Raw genomic sequence first — 20454 nt, 5'->3', positions numbered from 1 at the left:
CGAACCCCTCGATTAGATTCCAGTCTGTAACTCACTCCCGGGTATCTGTTATTCTATATCTAAACCCCCTGAACCCCTCGATTAGATTCCAGTCTGTAACTCACTCCCGGGTATCTGTTATTCTATATATAAACCACCCGAACATCTCGATTAGATTCCAGTCTGTAACTCACTCCCGGGTATCTGTTATTCTATATATAAACCACCCGAACATCTCGATTAGATTCCAGTCTGTAACTCACTCCCGGGTATCTGTTATTCTATATCTAAACCCCCTGAACCCCTCGATTAGATTCCAGTCTGTAACTCACTCCCGGGTATCTGTTATTCTATATATAAACCACCCGAACATCTCGATTAGATTCCAGTCTGTAACTCACTCCCGGGTATCTGTTATTCTATATATAAACCACCCGAACATCTCGATTAGATTCCAGTCTGTAACTCACTCCGGGGTATCTGTTATTCTATATATAAACCCCCCGAACCTCTCGATTAGATTCCAGTCTGTAACTCACTCCCGGGTATCTGTTATTCTATATATAAACCCACCCGAACCCCTCGATTAGATTCCAGTCTGTAACTCACTCCCGGGTATCTGTTATTCTATATATAAACCCCCCCGAACCCCTCGATTAGATTCCAGTCTGTAACTCACTCCCGGGTATCTGTTATTCTATATATAAACCACCCGAACCCCTCGATTAGATTCCAGCCTGTAACTCACTCCCGGGTATCTGTTATTCTATATATAAACTCCCCCGAACCCCTCGATTAGATTCCAGTCTGTAACTCACTCCCGGGTATCTGTTATTCTATATATAAACCACCCGAACCTCTCGATTAGATTCCAGTCTGTAACTCACTCCCGGGTATCTGTTATTCTATATATAAACCACCCGAACCCCTCGATTAGATTCCAGTCTGTAACACACTCCCGGGTATCTGTTATTCTATATATAAACCACCCGAACCCCTCGATTAGATTCCAGTCTGTAACTCACTCCCGGGTATCTGTTATTCTATATATAAACCACCCCGAACCCCTCGATTAGATTCCAGTCTGTAACTCACTCCCGGGTATCTGTTATTCTATATATAAACCACCCGAACCCCTCGATTAGATTCCAGTCTGTAACTCACTCCCGGGTATCTGTTATTCTATATATAAACCACCCCGAACCCCTCGATTAGATTCCAGTCTGTAACTCACTCCCGGGTATCTGTTATTCTATATATAAACCACCCGAACCCCTCGATTAGATTCCAGTCTGTAACTCACTCCCGGGTATCTGTTATTCTATATATAAACCACCCGAACCCCTCGATTAGATTCCAGTCTGTAACTCACTCCCGGGTATCTGTTATTCTATATATAAACCACCCGAACCCCTCGATTAGATTCCAGTCTGTAACTCACTCCCGGGTATCTGTTATTCTATATATAAACCAGCCCGAACCCCTCGATTAGATTCCAGTCTGTAACTCACTCCCGGGTATCTGTTATTCTATATATAAACCACCCGAACCCCTCGATTAGATTCCAGTCTGTAACTCACTCCCGGGTATCTGTTATTCTATATATAAACCACCCGAACCCCTCGATTAGATTCCAGTCTGTAACTCACTCCCGGGTATCTGTTATTCTATATATAAACCAGCCCGAACCCCTCGATTAGATTCCAGTCTGTAACTCACTCCCGGGTATCTGTTATTCTATATATAAACCACCCGAACCCCTCGATTAGATTCCAGTCTGTAACTCACTCCCGGGTATCTGTTATTCTATATATAAACCACCCGAACCCCTCGATTAGATTCCAGTCTGTAACACACTCCCGGGTATCTGTTATTCTATATATAAACCCCCCCGAACCCCTCGATTAGATTCCAGTCTGTAACTCACTCACGGGTATCTGTTATTCTATATATAAACCACCCGAACCCCTCGATTAGATTCCAGTCTGTAACTCACTCCCGGGTATCTGTTATTCTATATATAAACCAGCCCGAACCCCTCGATTAGATTCCAGTCTGTAACTCACTCACGGGTATCTGTTATTCTATATATAAACCACCCGAACCCCTCGATTAGATTCCAGTCTGTAACTCACTCCCGGGTATCTGTTATTCTATATATAAACCAGCCCGAACCCCTCGATTAGATTCCAGTCTGTAACTCACTCCCGGGTATCTGTTATTCTATATATAAACCACCCGAACCCCTCGATTAGATTCCAGTCTGTAACTCACTCCCGGGTATCTGTTATTCTATATATAAACCACCCGAACCCCTCGATTCGATTCCAGTCTGTAACTCACTCCCGGGTATCTGTTATTCTATATCTAAACCCGCTCTCTCTGATTAGATGCCCACACTTTCTGCTTTTATTGTGGTGTTCTGTCATTAAGATACTCTGCTATTACCTTCCTATTTTCAATCTCACTGTAGGGACACTAACATCCGCTGATCTTTCTTGCCAGATACCATCTCCAGATATACACTGTGTGCGGCAACATCAAGGAGGCGTTGACGGACCTGAAGACCCAGCACCCTCACATCAAGGCCGTCCTGATGGGCACCAGACGGACTGACCCATACTCGCGGACACTGAACCCCATGTCCATGACTGACCCCAGCTGGCCAGAGTACATGCGGGTCAATCCCCTGCTGGTGGGTATCGGGTGGCGTTCACCCTGCCGGGTCTGCACAGGGCACTGGAAGCCTCTGGCTAACAGTGGCAGGGAGCTGCACAGAACAGGCCCAGTCGGAAGTCAGACTTGCATTTCTGTAGCGCCTTTCACAACGTCGGGACCTCCCAAAGCGCCTCACAGCCAGCGGAGTGCTCTTTTGAAGTGTGGTCGCTGTTGTTGGAAACGCGGCAGGCAATTTGCACACAGCAAGATCCCACAAACAGCAATGTGATAATGACCCAGATCATTTTTTTTTTTTAAACTGATGTGGGTTGAGGGATAAATATTGACCCCAGTACACTGGGGAAAACTCCACCCCCCCCCCCCCCCTTTCCAATAGCGGCCGTGGGATCTTTCACGTCCACCTGAGAGGAGTAAGCGGGGGCCTCGGTTTAATGTCTCATTCTGAGAGACGGTACCTCCAGCAGTGCGGCACTCCCTCAGTCCTGGCACTGGGAGCGTCGGCCTGGATGTTTTGCTCAAGCCTCCAGAGTGGACTTCGAACCCAGGGCCATCTGGTTCAGCGGCTGGAGAGCTACCCACTGAGCCACAGCAGACACTGCCAGTCCCGGGCCTGTCCCTTTAGTTTCATGGGCACATTGATTGCCTCATCGCTAGTTGTCCTTCTTTACAGACTGCTACAACGCAGAAGGGTCTTGGGTCAAAAACCAGTTGATATTGGCTGTCTGGGGAGCTGTTGGGCAGGCGGATGATGCTCCCTGCAGTGGAATAGCCGATCAATAAACATGATTGGGTGATTTTGCGTTACCGACGCCGACTGGGCCAAAGCAGGGAGGCGACAGCCAATGCTGGGAGATGACAGTAGGAGAATTTGCCTCCTAGACATCCCTTTATCAAGGCTTCTGTTGTCTTTTGCAGGACTGGAGCTACCACGATGTCTGGGAGTTCCTACGCACCCTCTACATCCCGTACTGCATTCTCTACGACAAGGGGTAAGTGACACTCATATTGCTGAACTCATGCAACCTCTTCCTCTTGTTTCCGTACCCCAGGACATGGTCCACCTGTACAAAGAGGAGGGCTTGCATTTCTGTAGCGCCTTCACAGCCTGTGAAGCCCTTTTTTGGTTTTTGAAGTGCAGTCACTGTTGTGATGCAGGAAACGCGGCAGGCAACATTGCGCACAGCAAGATCCCACCAACAGTGAGGTGATAATGACCCAGATCATCTGTTTCTGGTGATGCTGGTCAAGGGATAAATATTGGTCCCGGGACACTGTTGCACTGTCGGAGGTGCTCTCTTTCAGGATGAGATGTTAAACTCGTCTGCTGTTTCAGGTGAATATAATGGTCAGAGGCTGGGAATTCTGCGGTGAGTAACTCACCTTCTGACTCCCCAACGCCTGACAACCATCTACAAGACACAAGTCAGGAGTGTGGTGGAATACTCTCCACTTGCCTGGATGGGTGCAGCTCCAACAACACTCAAGAAGCTCGACACCAGCCAGGACAAAGCAGCCCGCTTGATTGGCACCCCATCCACAAACATTCACTCCCCCCACCACTGACGCACAGTGGCAGCAGTGTGTACCATCTACAAGACATACTGCAGCAATGCACCAAGGCTCCTTAGACAGCACCTTCCAAACCACCGACCTCCACCAACTAGAAGGACAAGGGCAGCAAATACATGGGAACACCACCACCTGCAAGTTCCCCTCCGAGTCACACACCATCCTGACTTGGAACTATATCGGCCGTTCCTTCACTGTCGCTGGGTCAAAATCCTGGAACTCCCTCCCTAACAGCACTGTGGGTGTATCTACCTCACATGGACTGCAGCGGTTCAAGAAGGCAGCTCACCACCACCTTCTCAAGGGGCAATTAGGAATGGGCAATAAATGCTGGGGCCTGGCCAGCGACGGCCACATCCCATGAATGAATAAAAAATAAAATCCTACGGTGCGATTTGAGGAGGAGCAGGGGTGTTCTTCCCGGTGTCCCAGGCCAGTAATTATTCCCTACATCACGAACTGTCTGGATATTCAGCACATTGCTGTTTGTGGGATCTTGCTGTGTGAAAATCGGTTGCCCGCGTTTCCTGCAGAACAACAGTGACTTCAAAAGCGCGCCATTGGCTGCTTCCAGCGAGGATGTGAAGGGCAGTGCACAAATGCAAATTCTTTGCTGCTTTAATTCGCTCTCGTCCCCCGTCCAGGAATCGAGCCCCCCCCCCCCCCTCTCCCTCCCTCCGATGCCCCTTATCGCGCTACGCCCTGTGGGAGGCACCTTGACAGCTGCCATGTCCAGTTCTGCGATAAACAGGTGACTCCTCATCCTGGGGAGAGGGAGGTTGGGGGGTGGGGTGCAGGGTGGTGGAGAGAGTGACAGTGTCGGGGGATGAGAGACCTGGGGTGCCTCTGTCTTCCTGCCGGGCAGCCAGCTCTGCGGCGCAGGATGTGACAGAGTTCCGTGGCGTGGCGTGGGGAGGGGGGTGCTGATCCCCGGGGGAGGAGAAACGGAGGGTGTGGAACCTGATTGCGATCTGGGGCGATCGGAGCCTGGCTGATGAAGCTGCAGGAAATCCCCGTGTCGATCCCTGGCCTGTGTCGAGCCAGCACGGGCAAGCAGTGAGGGCCATTCTTCAATAAAACTCTTTCCCGGGATGTGAGCCTCGCTGGCGAGGATGGCATTTGTTGCCCATCCCCACTCGCCCGTTGAGAAGGTGGTGGTGAGCCGGCTTCTGAATCCACTGGCAGGCTTGATACAACTAGTATCAAGTGTCTCACTAGGCCCACTTCAGAGAGTAGTTAAGAGTCAACCAGTTTGGTTTGGGACTGGAGTCACATAGAGGCTCAGACCGACTCAGGACAGCAGGTTTCCTTCCCTTCCAGGGCATTATAACAGCAGCAAAAACTTGCATTCATATAGCGCCTTTGATGCAGTAAAACGTCCCCAAGGTGCTTCATAGGAGTTGTTAGCAGACAAAATTTTGACGCATAAGGAGATATTAGGGACAAGTGACCGAAAGCTCAGTCAAAGAGGTTTTTAGGGAGTTTCTTAAAGGAGGAGAGAGATATAGAGGCAGAGGGGTTTAGGGCAGGAATTCCAGGACTAGATGGGTCTTTGCGACAGTCCGGCAGCTTCGCGGTCACTCGCACAGGCAGTCAGCTTTTTTTAAGTTCCAGATCCGATCAATCTGAATTCGGATTCTGAAGGGCGCGTCAGTGGGGGTTTGAACAAATATCCTCCGGGTTATTGCTCCCTGGTCCGGCAACACAACCGACCCGGGGGACTTGCGGCCTGGACAGGCGGCGGAGTGGAGAGAAGACCAGGTCCCGTTGCGATGCCTGCCTTGGTCGGATATCTTGTCGACGCACTCTGTCTAGGATGACAGCGAGAGGAACGGGGGTGGGGGAGGGGCGGCCTGGGGGCGCAGGCGGGACTGCGTCATGTACCAGAAGCCCTTTGTCTAACCTGAAATATCTTTTTTTCTTTCCCTCCCTCCCCGTCCAACCAGATACACCTCCCTAGGGAGCATGGATAACACCTCAAAGAACCCCAACCTGTGCTACCTCAACCACCTGGGAATGGAGCGTTACAAACCTGCCTATCTGTTGGAGAAGGAGGAGGACGAGCGCACCTCCAGGAAGTAATTGCTGCAGCTCGCGGGTCCATGTCCCTCTCTCCGTCTCTGCTGCAAGGCGGAGACCAACATTATTAAGCCTGGTAGCAGAGAGAGAGGGTTAAATAACCGGCATCAGTTTTGCACACAGATAACAGATATTGGTCACTGGTATGTAGATAGGTGTTAATAATTGTTTAACACTGGATTTGGCAGAGAGAAGTTGAAATCCCAGGCCATTTCTCTTTCCGCCCTCCCTCCCCTCTCTGATGATCTAAATCAGCAGGTATTGCTCTAGCCTTGCTTATTCCTCCAAAGATCTGCCAGGCAGTGGGATCTCGGATGTTCAACTGTGCGTGGCATCACATCCAAGACCGATCCTGCCCTCTCCAAGCTGTGACCCTGAATTCCTTTCCCTTCCACACGGCCAATGGGCACCTGGCAGGTTAACTGCTGCTGCCCCCTGCTCGGCCTTGCCCACTGAGCCCAGTTGCACAGACACTTGTTGAAAGGTGCGGCCTTAACGTCGACCAGAACTGGACCTGGCAGCTGGTGGGCAGTGCGGACGGTCAGACTGGTTCAAAGGAAAACCAATGGGAAGTGGGAGCCTGTAGCGTCTCCCGTCAGATGCTTTCCCTCGCAACGCTGGGACAAAGCAGGAATGTGCCCGCAAGGAAAGTGAGTACAGTTCTTTCTGAGAGTGCAGGGTGTAAATGTGCCAACTGGTGTGGCACTGAAAGTACCCATCTGGTCCCTTTGACCCAGCGACACTGAAGGAACAGCAATATAATTCGAAGTCAGGATGGTGTGTGACTTGGAGGGGAACTTGCAGGTGGTGGTGTTCCCATGCGTCTGCTGCCCTTGTCCTTCTAGTTGGTAGAGGTCGCGGGTTTGGAAGGTGCTGTCTAAGGAGCCTTGGTGCGTTGCTGCAGTGCATCTTGTAGATGGTACACACTGCTGCCACTGTGCGTCGGTGGTGGAGGGAGTGAATGTTTGTGGATGGGGTGCCAATCAAGCGGGCTGCTTTGTCCTGGATGGTATCGAGCTTCTTGAGTGTTGTTGGAGCTGCACCCATCCAGGCAAGTGGAGAGTATTCCATCACACTCCTGACTTGTGTCTTGTAGATGGTGGACAGGCTTTGGGGAGTCAGGAGGTGAGTTATTCACCGCAGGATTCCCAACCTCTGACCTGCTCTTGTAGCTACCGTATTTATATGGCTGGTCCAGTTCAGTTTCTGGTCAATGGTAGCCCCCAGAGCCTGACAACACACAAGGTCATCCAGCAACTGTGAAACTGGACCCCAGCAAGTCAAGTCTGTGGGGATCATGGTGAGTTGAAAATAGCAGAAAGGAGAGATGCGTATTAGGTGCCTTTTAAACACCTTCTTTGACTTTATCGTCCAGTTGTTCCTGTCTCAGTATCATTTTTCTGAAGCTGTCACTGTTAACAATCAGAATGAGTCCAGAAGGAAATGGTATCATGAATTGTATGAGGGGGAACAGACAGCTGAAAGGAATCACATCACCTCTTCCTGTTGAGGGCAGCATTCACATCTAAGCTGCCCGACAGTAGGAATGTCACTTCTGGCCAGCTGATGTGAAATGAGTTGGGTAAAATCCAGTTTCTCGTGAGCAGATCGGGGACAACAGAGCTCCCAAACTAGCAGCTAATTGGCAGTCTCACACAGATACACCTGATGCTGGGAATGCAGAAATGTCACACTGGTGCAGTGCAGGATAGTGTAGAGGGAGCTTTACTCTGCATCGAATCCCATTTTTCTTTTGTGTTTTAAGGTGGCCTTTATACCCCAGGCCCCTTTTATATACATTTAAAAAAAAAGTTACTTCAGTAAAATTTGAATAAATAAACCAAAAACTCAAATTAAAATGCCATTCTCAGCATAGACGATGCACTCCAGTCCCTGCGGTGCCCACCGGTCGCGGAAGGCCTCAAGCGTACCGGCTGACACCGCATGCTCCTTTTCCAGGGACACCCGGGCGCGAACGTAACCGCGGAAGAGGGGCAGGCAATCAGGGAGGACGGACCCCCCGACCGCATGCAACCTGGACCTGTGAATTGCCACCTTGGCCAGGCCCAGGAGCAGACCGACGAGGAGATCCTCCTCCCGGCCCACGCCCCTCCGCACCGGGTGCCCAAAGATCAGGAGCGTGGGACTGAAGTGCACCCAGAACTTGAGGAGCAGCCCCTTTAAATATGCAAACGGGCTGCAACCTCACACACACTATACATACATGGAACACAGACTCGTCCAGGCCGCAGAAAGTACAGGTGGCCTGGGAGTCCGTGAACCTACTTAAAAGTCTATTGCACGGGACTGCTCTGTGCAACACCCTCCACCCCAGGTCCCCGATGTAAAGGGGGAAGACTCCCGTGTAGAGAGACCTCCATCGGGGTTTCCCCTCGCCACCAGATGGCAATGCGGACCGCCAGGGCGTGTTTGGCCGGCTGACTAGGGCGAGGAAGTGGAGAGTGTGCAGGAGCAGCCCGGACAAGAAACCCCTCCGCGCCAATTGGAATTTCACGGAGGCATTTCCGAGAGGCGGCTCGGGTTGTGCGGGACCAGCTCCCGAGGAGGGTTTCGGGGCCTGGGTCCGATGAGCAGTTCCGGCCGAGCGGGTATCAGCTCGGCCAGGATCGCTCCGCACTCCTGAGCCCCCTTGCCACCGACTGTGAGGGGCTTCCCGGGGGTTTCAGCTACTCCTCCGCCCGCCAGACCGTCCCTGGAGTCAGCTGAGGCACACTCCTCCGCCGGCTGGGGAGCGCGCTGACTGGAGGCGACCATGTTCCAGACTCTGAATAGATTACCGGTAAAAGACAGGCAACTCCCTCAGAGAGGCGCGGCTAACGGACTCCACCGGGAGCTGCGTGTCGTCTTGAAGGCAGTGACACTGGCGGAAAAAATACGTCGCCAGCGCACACCATCTGGGAGGACGCTCGACGTACAGGTATCTCTGCAGGGTACGAAGGAGGAGAGTCGCAGCCTGGGTGCGGACGCACACCAGCGACTGGCCGCCCTCCTCAATTGGGAGACTCAGGACCGCGGCAGAGACCAAGTGTTTCCTCCTGCCCCAGAAGAAATCGACGGTTTCTTCAGGATCTTGGTGGCAAATGCAGGGGGCGGGGCCAAAGTGACCAACCGGTACCACAACATGGAGGCCACCAGTTGGTTTATGACCAGCGCTCGGCCCCTGTATGAAAGCATTATCCCACCCCCAGGATCGATGGCGGAGGAGTCCTCTCTGGGTTCTATTGTGAAACTGGAGCCTGTGGGCACCTGCAGTTCAGGACCCCCCTCCACCTCTGTCCCCAGGCCAATGAGTGGTCCAGGGGAGACAGAAGTTCCCGACTCCGGAAATCCAGCCAAAGCCAAGACCGGAGGCGGAGAGAGGAGGCCATCTCCCGCTCCGCCATCACCCACAGGCCCAGCAGATGGGGAAGCATTCTCAGTTATAACAGGGTCGGGTGTCTCCTGGTTGGTGGTGGACTCCGGCTGGGAGGGCCAACCCTCTGGGGCCTCGCCCTCCCCTTCACTCTGCACTCGACCCAGTAGCAGTCGCAGAATGGGCGGCGTCCCCAGGGCCCCACTTACTCCTTCAGGAGGGGCCTCATGTACTGGGGCCTTCCTCTCCCCTCCATCCTGAGGAATAGGGTGCTCCTGCCCGGACTTTGTAGCCTTGGTGGTGGCGGTTGGGGAAACCTGGGGACCCGAAACAGGAGACAGCTCCCCTCCAACAGATGGGCCCTGCGCCTCAGGGCCCCTAGTTACCTCTGTGGAGGGGTGCCTTCTCCTCTTTTTCCCACCAGGGCGCAGAGGCTCAGAGACCTCCATGTCATCAGAGGCCTCCGCCTCCGCACCCTCCTTTTTAGCCACCCTGGGCCTGAGCCCAGCCCTGGGACAGGTGGATTCCATGAGAACAGGCTTTGGGCTGAGCTCAGGCTCGGGTTGTTTCAATGTGTCCAGGGGACGCGCCTCTTGATATTTCTTTTGCCTCCGCGTCTTCCTTCCACTCGGATGGGCACTCCCCTCCCCGCTGGAGGCTGTGAAAACCACAGCCTCCGGAACCGACTGAGCGGTGTCTGTTGGATGTGTGGGGGGAGTGGGAGGACCCTGGGCTGCCGAGGTGGAGCTGGCGGCCGGGAGGTTGGGGCAGTTCTTACGAACATGCCCCACCCCCCTTGCAGACATGGCACTGCGCCCCGTCCGAGGTCCAAAAGACGCGGTAGGCCGTCCCCTGGAACTGCACCTCAAACTGGCCTTCCGAGTCCTCCTCCCGCGCCAGTTGCATAAATAACTGGCGGCGGAAGGAGTAGACATGTTGGAGGCTATGCTCCCGAAGACCAAGCCGACTGGGGTGATCCCCGACCTCACCTCCCCCATGTGGTGCAGGTGGGGAAGGAGGAGCTCACTGGGAATAAAGGGCAGGACGTTTGATAACATCATCCGCTGCGCAGTGGCCCCTGGAGGGTCCACCGGCAGGAAAGCCCCACCCACAGTGAGCCCTTTATTCCGGGCCAGGGACACTGCCCGCTCGGTCTTTAGGAAGAACACAGCCTTCCTGTACATTTTTGAGGCTGCCACAATGGCCGAGGGGCCGACAACCTCGGCCATTGCCTTTACACAGGCCTCTATGGACATATTGGGGTGGGGATAGCTCTTTACCCCATGGCTTGAAGTAATGAATTTAAAAGGTGACGGGGTCACACGGGCGACCACAGAGGCTGCAGCCGCAGAGGTATGAGAAGGCCCCGCCACCGGTGATGATGGGCTTGCCATGGCTCAAGAGCCAAACCCAACCCCAAATTGCAGGCAAACAAAGAAACCAACTAGGAGGTTTGGGGAGAGGCTGAGGGTATACAGGAAAGGGGAAAGACAGGCTGCAAGCGATGACTTTGCTTTTTTTTTCTCAAAGGGTGGTACTCTGAGCACTGTAAACACTCCTGGTCTTCTGGTTGGGGGAGGCGTCTTCACCTGGGTCAGCTGAAGCTGCCCAGGCACTATTTATCCCCTTCTGTATATTAGCCAGGCAGCTTCAGCTGACCCAGGCTGAGCAACTGGGGTGGGGAGGGAGCTTCCCTGCAACTTTAGTGCAATTGCACAGCCTCCTGCAGAATTGTATAGCCCCCACCCCTTGTTCTTCTGGCCTTTTCCACCTCCCACAACAGTCCAAATAAAGTAAGAGTCTGGTGCTCAACACCCACCTCGAAATACAGGCTTAATCCAAAAGTCTTTCCTCCTCTGCAGCAAAAGTTGTTGAAAGGTTTTTGCAGTTTCTTCTCAGCTCTCCCTCTCCAGCAGCACCTCCAGCAACTGACTGCAGCACTGTCAGCTGCACCTCGTTGAGGCACACAGCACTCAGTATTCCCAATCACAGAGGAGCCAATCCCATTTTTTTTTTTCTTTTTTTTGATGGGGACAGTGTTGAGGGAGCTTTACTCTGTATCTAACCCCATTTTTTTTTTTAGGTGACCTTTATACCCCGGGGGATGAGAGGAGATTCGGTGGGAGGCATGAGGGACTCCACCACCTCACTGGCGATGGAATCAAGATCATCCTCCATGCCCCCCACTGAATCCCCATCCTCCTCCAGTCGCGGCCGACACGCCCACCGCACACTGTGGGGCGGACGTCCCGGCCGCGCCAGCTGGTCCCGCCTCCGTCACGATCCCACCCCCAGGATCGATGGCGGAGGAGTCCTCTCTGGGTTCTATTGTGAAACTGGAGCCTGTAGGCACCAGTGGTTCAGGACCCGCCTCCACCTCCGTCCCCAGGCCAATGAGTGGTCCAGGGGAGACAGAAGTTCCCGACTCCGAAAAACCAGCCGGAGCCGAGACTGGAGGCGGAGAGAGGAGGCCATCTCCTGCTCCGCCAGCACCCACAGGCCCAGCAGATGGGGCAGCATTTTCGGTTATAACCGGGTCGGGTGTCTCTTGGTTGGTGGTGGACTCCGGCTGGGAGGGCCGACCCTCTGGGGCCTCGCCCTCCCCTTCACTCAGGGCACCCGACCCAGTAGCAGTGTCAGAATGGGTGGAGTCCCCAGGCTCCCCCACCACAAGCAAGGCCCCACTTACCCCTTCAGGAGGGGCTCAAGTACCGGGGCCTTCCCCTCCCCTCCATCCTGAGGAATAGGGTGCTCCTGCCCCGACTTTGTAGCCTTGGTGGTGGCAGTAGGGGAAACCTGGGGACCCGAGACAGGAGACAGCTCCCCTCCAACAGATGGGCCATGCGCCTCAGGGCCCCTCATTACCTCTGTGGAGGGGTGCCTTCTCTTTTTCCCACCAGGGCGCAGAGGCTCAGAGACCGCCATGTCATCAGAGGCCTCCGCCTCCGCACTCTCTGTTTTCTTATTCACCCTGGGACTGAGATCGGGCCTTGGGCTGAGCTCAGACTTGGGTTGTGTTACGGTGTCCATGGGACGCGCCTCTCGATGTTTATTTCTCCTCCGCGCCTTCCTTCCACTTGGACGGTCACCCTCCTCCCTGCCGGAGGCCGTGAAAACCACAGCCTCCGGTACCGACTGAATGGTATCTGGTGGTGGTGTAGGGGGGTGGGAGGAGGTGCAGCGTCGCCACCCTGGGCCGCCGAGTTGGAGTTGGCAGCCGGGAGGTTGGGGCAGTTCTTACGAACATGCCCCACCCCCTTACAGACATGGCACCGCACCCCGTCCAAGGTCCAGAAGACGCGGTAGGCCGTCCCCTGGAATTCTACATTAAAGTGGCCCTCTGTCACCTCCTCCCGCGCCAGCTGCATGAATAACTGGCAGTGGAAGGAGTACACGTGTCGGAGGCTGTTCTCCTGAAGACCGAGCAGGACTGGGGTGAGCCCCGTCTTTACCTCCCCCAGATGGTGCAGGTGGGGAAGGAGGAGCTCACCAGGAATGAAGGGCGGGACATTGGATAGAATGAGCCTTTGCGCAGTGGCCTCCAGGGGGTCCACTGGCAGAAAGGTCCCGCCCACGGTGAGCCCCTTGCTCAGAGCCAGGGACACCGCTCGATCGGTCCTCAGGAATAACACTACCTTCCCGTACATTTTAGAGGCTGCAACAATGGCCGAAGGGCCGACAACCTCGGCCATTGCTTTCACGCATGCCTCGATAGTCATGTTCGGGTGAACGTAGCTCTTGACTCCATGCTTCGATGTTAATAAAGCAAACGGTGACGGGGCAACAGGTGCAGCTGCAGCAGCCGCAGCAGCATATGAACGGGAAGGCCCCGCCACCGGCGAAGAGGGGCTTGCCATGGGGTCGCAGAGCTGCGCCCACCCCCAAGAAACAAAGCACACGACAGTTTTCTTTAACACAAACAATATGATGGGGGAGGTGGGGATGGGAGTAGAGGAGGATAGGGTTGAAAAGGACAAGGAGAGGAGAGGAGAGGATAGGTGGCCGAGTGATGGAAGAGAGAGAACAGCTGCAAGGATGTTACAGTTCACTTGGTGGTTGGAGCACCTTCCTGCAGAGTCTACAGTTCAATCTTCCAGTTAGGGGAGGGTTCTTCGCCCGGATCGGCTCAAGCCGCCCGGTTCTCTCCCTTTTCTGTTGTTGTATAAAGATAGTCTTCAGCCGGGCAGCTCCAGCCGTCCCGAGCCACACAGTTGGGGGTGGGGAGGGAGCCCCTTTTGTGCAGGATGGCAGATAAACACAAGAACAAATACAAGGGCTCCCTATAGAATTTGGCAGCCCCACCCCTGGATCTTCCGGTGCCTCCTCCCTCCCCCCTCCCCCAACAGTCCAAACAACCAACAGTTCTCTGGTGCTCCAACATCCACCTCTCCAAAATGACTTGCAGGTCTTCTTAACCCTTGAAAAAGTGCAACAGTTCCTCTGTAAATGCAGCTGTCTCCATGCTACAGTCACCTCTTTGCAGTTATTCCTCTCTCCACTCTGCAGTTGCTGCAGCACAGGTGTAGCTGCTCCCCCTGATTGCTGGCAGGAAGTGCTCCAAATTGCCCAGCCAATCCCAGTGCTGTACCTGTCCTGGGGAGTGTTTGATGGGGACAGTGTAGAGGGAGCTTTACTCTGTATCTAACCCCCGTTTTTTTTTGTTTTTTTTTGTCCTGGGAGTGTTTGATGGGGACAGTGTAGAGGGAGATTGATGATTTGGTTCTTGTTATTTTTGTTGTATGTTATGTGTGTCCGAAAAGTGTGAGCTGAAAATCTGTTTAAATGTGTTCCTTTGTCCTGTACCCTGATTCAGTGTGACGATGACTACATTAATATAGTATTTAATACAATAATCCTGTATATTGTGTAAATTTGCTGTAATTTTTTAATTGATTTTTATACTATGTGTATAAAAGCTGTTAATTTCCTAGTACTGAGAGAGCTCAGATTGTCTTATGTTTCTTGTCTTTACCGTGTCTCTGATGCAGTGTTCGGTCACAGAGTGCAACTCTGCATTGTGGCTCTCTGGGTTGCACTCTCACCTCTGAGTAAGACGCTTAATGTCTTGAGACCCACTCCAGAGCCTTATTTTTCATTCGTTCTTGGGAAGTAAGCGTCGCTGTTAGGAAGGGAGTTCCAGGATTTTGACCCAGCGACAGTGAAGGAACGGCCGATATAGTTCCAAGTCAGGATGGTGTGTGACTTGGAGGGGAACTTGCAGGTGGTGGTGTCCCCATGCGTCTGCTGCCCTTGTCCTTCTAGTTGGTAGAGGTCGCGGGTTTGGAAGGTGCTGTCGAAGGAGCCTTGGTGCGTTGCTGCAGTGCATCTTGTAGATGGTACACACTGCTGCCACTGTACATCGGTGGTGGAGGGAGTGAATGTTTGTAGATGGGGTGCCAATCAAGTGGGCTGCTTTGTCCTGGATGGTGTCGAGCTTCCTGAGTGTTGTTGGAGCTGCACCCATCCAGGCAAGTGGAGAGTATTCCATCACACTCCTGACTTGTGCCTTGTCGATGGTGGACAGGCTTTGGGGAGTCAGGAGGTGAGTTATTCCTAGCCTCTGACCTGCTCTTGTCGCCACGGTATTTATATGGCGACTGCAGTTCAGTTTCTGGTCAGTGGTAATCCCCAAGATGTTGATAGTGGGGGTTTCAGTGATGGTAATGCCATTGAATGTCAAGGGGAGATGGTTAGATTCTCTCTTGTTGGAGACTGTTATTGCCCTGTGTGGCGCAAATGTTACTGGTCACTGATCAGCCCAAGCCTAAATGTTGTCCAGGTCTTGATGTCTGTGGACACGGACTGCTTTGGTATCTGAGGAGTTGTGAATGGTGCTGAACATTGTGCAATCATCAGCGAACATCCCCACTTCTGACCTTATGATTGAAGGAAGGTCATTGATGAAGTAGCTGAAGATGGTTGGGCCTAGGACACTACCCTGAGGAACTCCTGTACTGATGTCCTGGGGCTGAGATGATTGACCTCCAACAACCACAAACATCTTCTTTCGCGCTCGGCATGACTCCAACGAGTGGGGAGTTTTCCCGCTGATTCCCATTGACCTCAGTTTTGCTTGGGCTCCTTGATGCCATACTCGGTCAAATGCTGCCTTGATGTCAAGGGCAGTCACTCTCACCTCACCTCTTGAGTTCAGCTCTTTTGTCCATGTTTGAACCAAGGATGTAATGCGGTCAGGAGCTGAGTGGCCCTGGCGGAACCCAAACTGAGCGTCACTGAGCAGGTTATTGTGAAGCAAGTCTATGACCCCTTCCATCGCTTTGCTGATGATTGAGAGTAGGCTGATAGGTCGGTAATTGGCCGGGTTGGACTTGTCCTGCTTTTTGTGGACAAGACATACCTGGGCAATTTTCCACATTGTCAGGTTGAGCCCATAAGCCAGGCCGAAACTCCCAGTGCCACTACTGAGGGAGTGCTGCACTGTCGGAGGTGCCGTCTTTCAGGATGTTAAACCGAGGCCCCTGTCTGCCCCTCTTGGGTGGATGTAAAAGATCCCACGGCCGCTATTGGAAGTAGAGCGGTGGTGGTGGAGGTTTTCCCTGGTGTCCTGGGACCCAATATTAATCCCTCAGTGCTGAAGGCTTGCTGGGGACGCGAGCCCCGCAGAGCAGCAGGAGGTATGAGGTTGTCTCGGCAAGTCAAACCGTATCCGAGGGCCACTGGAATGACCCCATTCCAACTAACTTGTCGTCTGACATGGGCCTCTCTCTTTCTAACCTCGGTCGGTCGAGGAGACTGCTTCCACTCAGAGCAAAACGAGCCTGCGGGAACGGCTTGGCTGTGATGGCCCATGCAGTGGAATAGCCCGCCGATGCGCGCGTGCGAAATGGAATTGGGGGGGGGCGGGGGGGTGGCCATTGCCATCGGGCCCAAGACGGCCCGGGGAATTGGGAAGTGGGGAGAAAAGCCTGACGTTCGAATCATTGAAACTTGCAGCATGAGAGGAGTCCATTCTGCCCATCGTGCCCCTGCTGGCTCTTTGGAAGAGCAGTCACGTTTAGTCCCGTGCTCGAATACCTGTCCGACTCCCTTTTAAAATGATGTATGGAGTCTGCTTCCATTTCATTTTCAGGTTGCACGTATCCAGATGCTGACAGCTCCCTGAGTGAAAATGTTTCTCCTCATCTGCCCCTCTCAGTTGGATGTAAAAGATCCCACAGCCCCTATTGGAAGAATAGCCAGGGGGGATGGGGGACCTCCCCAGGGTCCTAGGGCCCGATATTTATCCCTCAACCAATATCACTAAAAAAAAATGATCTGGTTGTTACCACATTTGCCTTGACATCTCTCCTGAGGTGCGGTGCCCAGAATTCTCCGCAGTACTCCAGCTGAGGCCAAAACAATGATTTATAAAGTGACCCCTTTGCTTTTATATTCTCTTGCTCTATTTACAACCCCAAGTTAATCCCATAATTATTCAGATTTTAAAATCACTCTTCCCGCCCTGGTTCACAAAGTGGGTTAACTTATGTTGCTCTCCGTGGAGCCTATCGGGCAGTGCTCAGTGTGTGGGGGAAGAAAAAAAAACCCTCCCGTCGTTTCCAGATCGCTGGGTGCAGCTGAATGCAGTGTGGCCTGTGTTTGCGGTTTGTGCTGTGCAGATTGTGATCTCTCCTATTGTCTCCCCAGAGCCTGCGAAAGAACCCATGATCAATGGGGGAACGGGCCTGCCATTGTTCCGCTGAGCTATTACGTGGAGCTTTTCTGGAAGGTTCTCTGCCCTTCCGCTGGAGCGCACGAAAATGCCAAATTGGAGCTGGACTGCGGACAGTAACATGAGCTAAAGAGATCATGAGATGGTTGTGGTGTGGAGGGGGGGTGGGGGTTGTGCATATAGTGTTACAGCCTAGTTGGACCCTCCCTCCAACCCCTGATCCATACTCCCCCGCTCCCCCCCAGGTTATTTGGTTCTTAAGGGGCTTGCGGTTGATCGAGCGCGGGGCCGGGGGGGGGGGGTGGAAATCAGCCAGGCTTACTGCTCCTGGGGCAGGCGGAGGCCATTCTGCTCCTCTAGCCTCCTCCTCCGCCATCAGTCAGATGGCGGCTGATCGGTAACTCGATCCCGTCTACCCGCCTCTGCATCCCACGATATCCCGAGCCAATAAAAGTCTGTCGCTCTCGGTCCTGAAGGTTTGATTTAATCCCCGGGGGGGTCATTGTAATCCCAGCTGCCCAATTGGGAACTGTCGGGATCGGACGGGGCTCTGGGGTTTACGCTCCCCACCCACCTCACCCCACCCCTGCCCTATTTTACATTCCCTAAGGTTCAGCGATAGAAATCACCCTCTAAAATCCAGCCACTGCTCACGGGTAACTGGGCAGCAAATGGCAGCCCCTATCACAGGAAAGGCAGACTCGCATTTCTGTATCAAACATCTGTGGCACGGGGAGCAGAGTTAACGTTTCAGGTCAGTGACCCTTCAGCGTCGGGGGGGGGGGGGTGGGGGGGGGGGTTGGTTGGCGGGGACGCAGCGGTTGCGCTTGACGCCAGGATTCCGCCTCCTGCTCGTCGTCGGGGTGGGAATCAGCTGCGCGAGGCCACCCACAGTCGAATAGGCTCCCTGCGCTGTCTGGTCTGAACTGTTGAAGCAGCCCGGGTGCTGCGGGGCTCTCGCTGCCCAGAGTGACGGACTGCGGCGAGGGTCAAAAGAAAGAGGAGGAGGAGGCCATTCGGCCCCTCAAGCCTGCTCCGTCATTCGACAAGATCTGCTACCTCAACTCCACCTTCCCGCACTATCCCCATAATCCCTTAGCAGCCAGAAAATCCTATCAATCTCTGTCTCGAATATACCCGACGACTGAGCAGCCACAGCTGTCTGGGGTAGAGAATTCCAAAGATTTCAAAAACGGACGTCAGACGAGAGGCCAGAGCGTGAGGCCGCGAACTGTTTATGCTGCACTTTGTGAGATCAGAGTATGTACAGTTGAATGGACACAGGAGCAGAGGCAGTGTGTCAGTCGTTTCAGTGGTGACCAATGACAAGGAAAGGAGGCGGGTTTAATGCCCAGGGTCATTGCAAACCATCAGTGAGTCCCAGTTACTCATCGCAGCGGAATCCCACGAGGAATTATGGCTTTCGGACTGGCTGGGAAGAGCTTCCTGGGGCAAAGTAGCAGCTATGCTGTACTCCAGACCATCAGGGACTGCCTCTACATCCTGCTGTGCTGCTGGTGCATTAAGGAAATCATCGACTGACGCGTTCCCTTCGAGTGTGAGTGCCGCTTCCCCCACCAACCCCCCCCCCCCCCCACCCGTCCGCAGTGTTTGTTGTGGCAGCTCTTGAAATGCCACTGCTCCCCAAGCCTGCCGTGACTGAAGGATGCAGTGGATGCAGAAGGTGAGGGAGTGTGAATTGCCAGGCAACTCTTCAACCCCCCCCCCCCGTGTGTGGGCGCCGACACGCGCTGCGGTTCAGCTCCGTTATAAAATGCCCCAACCAACTCGGCGAGCTGAGACGGTGCCTGGTCTGGAGGGCTTTAGCTATGAGGAGAGGTCGGATAAACTCGGATTGTTTTCACTGGAACGACGGAGGTGGAGGGGCGACATGATAGAGGATTACAACGTTATGAGCGGCATGGACAGAGTGGATAGTCAGAAGCTTTTTCCCAGGGTGGAAGAGTCAGTTACTAGGGGACATAGGTTTAAGGTGCGAGGGGCAAAGTTTAGAGGGGATGTGCGAGGCAAGTTCTTTACACAGAGGGTGGTGAGTGCCTGGAACTTGCTGCCGGGGGAGGTGGTGGAAGCAGGTACGATAGCGACGTTTAAGAGGCATCTTGACAAATACATGAATAGGATGGGAATAGAGGGATACGGACCCCAGAAGTGCAGAAGGTTTTAGTTTAGACAGGCATCATGATCGGTGCAGGCTTGGAGGGCCGAATGGGCTGTTCCTGTGCTGTACTGTTCTTTGTTCTTTCTTTGTATGATACTGGTGCGTGTGCAAACAGTCCAGAGGACTTGGAGAGGGTGCGGAGGGAGATTTACCGGAATGGGACCGGGGATGAGGGACTTCAGTTAATGTGGAGAGACTGGGAGAAGCTGGGATTGTTCTCCTTAGAGCAGAGAAGGTTAAGGGGGAGATTTAATCGGGGCGTTCAGAATCAGGAAGGGTTTTGATGGAGTAAATAAGGAGAAACTGTTCCCAGTGGCAGGAGGGTCGGTAGCCAGAGGGACACAGATTGAAGATAATTGGTAAAAGAACCAGAGGGGGAGAGGAGGAGAATTTATTTTTAACGCAGTGAGTTGTTGTGATCTGGAACGCGCTGCCTGAAAGGGCGGTGGAAGCAGATTCAATAGTAACTTTCAAAAAGGGAATTGGATAAATATTGGAAGCGGAAAAATGTTGCAGGGATGTGGGGGAAAGAGGAGGGGGGAGTGGGACTAATTGGATAGCTCTTTCAAAAAGGGCGGGGGGTTGAACTTGGCACTGTCTGGTTCCTGTGGCTCAGTACCCACGCCTGTTCCTTTTCTCCCAACAAAGCACACAATTGGCTCCTCCAATTCCGGCCTCTTGCCCATCCACCCCCCCCCCCCCCCCCCCGATTCCCATCGCTCCACCATTGGCGGCCGTGCCTTCAGCTGCCTGGGGGCCCTAAGCTCTGGAATTCCCTCCCTAAACCTCTCCGCCTCTCTCTCTCTCTCCTCCTTTAAGACGCTCCTTAAAACCGAGCTTTTGGTCGCCCGTCCCCTAATATCTCCTCCATGTGGCTCGGGGTCAAATTCTGTGATAACGCTCCTGTGAAGCACCTTGGGGTGT

The 20454-nt window shown here is 53.5% G+C and overlaps 1 protein-coding gene across 1 annotated transcript in view; it reads left to right on the top strand.

Moving 5' to 3' along the window:
- Nucleotides 1–20454, top strand: part of flad1 (flavin adenine dinucleotide synthetase 1) — a 41777-nt gene that overhangs the window by 16041 nt on the left and 5282 nt on the right. Inside the window, exons 6-8 of the mRNA XM_068022753.1 lie at nt 2485–2674; nt 3574–3647; nt 6174–6305. Coding sequence (XP_067878854.1) covers nt 2485–2674; nt 3574–3647; nt 6174–6305 — 396 coding nt within the window. The remainder of the gene's footprint in view (nt 1–2484; nt 2675–3573; nt 3648–6173; nt 6306–20454) is intronic.

This window comes from Heterodontus francisci, chromosome 46 (genome assembly GCF_036365525.1).
Source record: "Heterodontus francisci isolate sHetFra1 chromosome 46, sHetFra1.hap1, whole genome shotgun sequence".
Classification (NCBI taxonomy): Eukaryota; Metazoa; Chordata; class Chondrichthyes; order Heterodontiformes; family Heterodontidae; genus Heterodontus; species Heterodontus francisci.
Note: the sequence above shows the minus strand (reverse complement) of the source record. Positions and strands in the feature narration are given on the sequence as shown.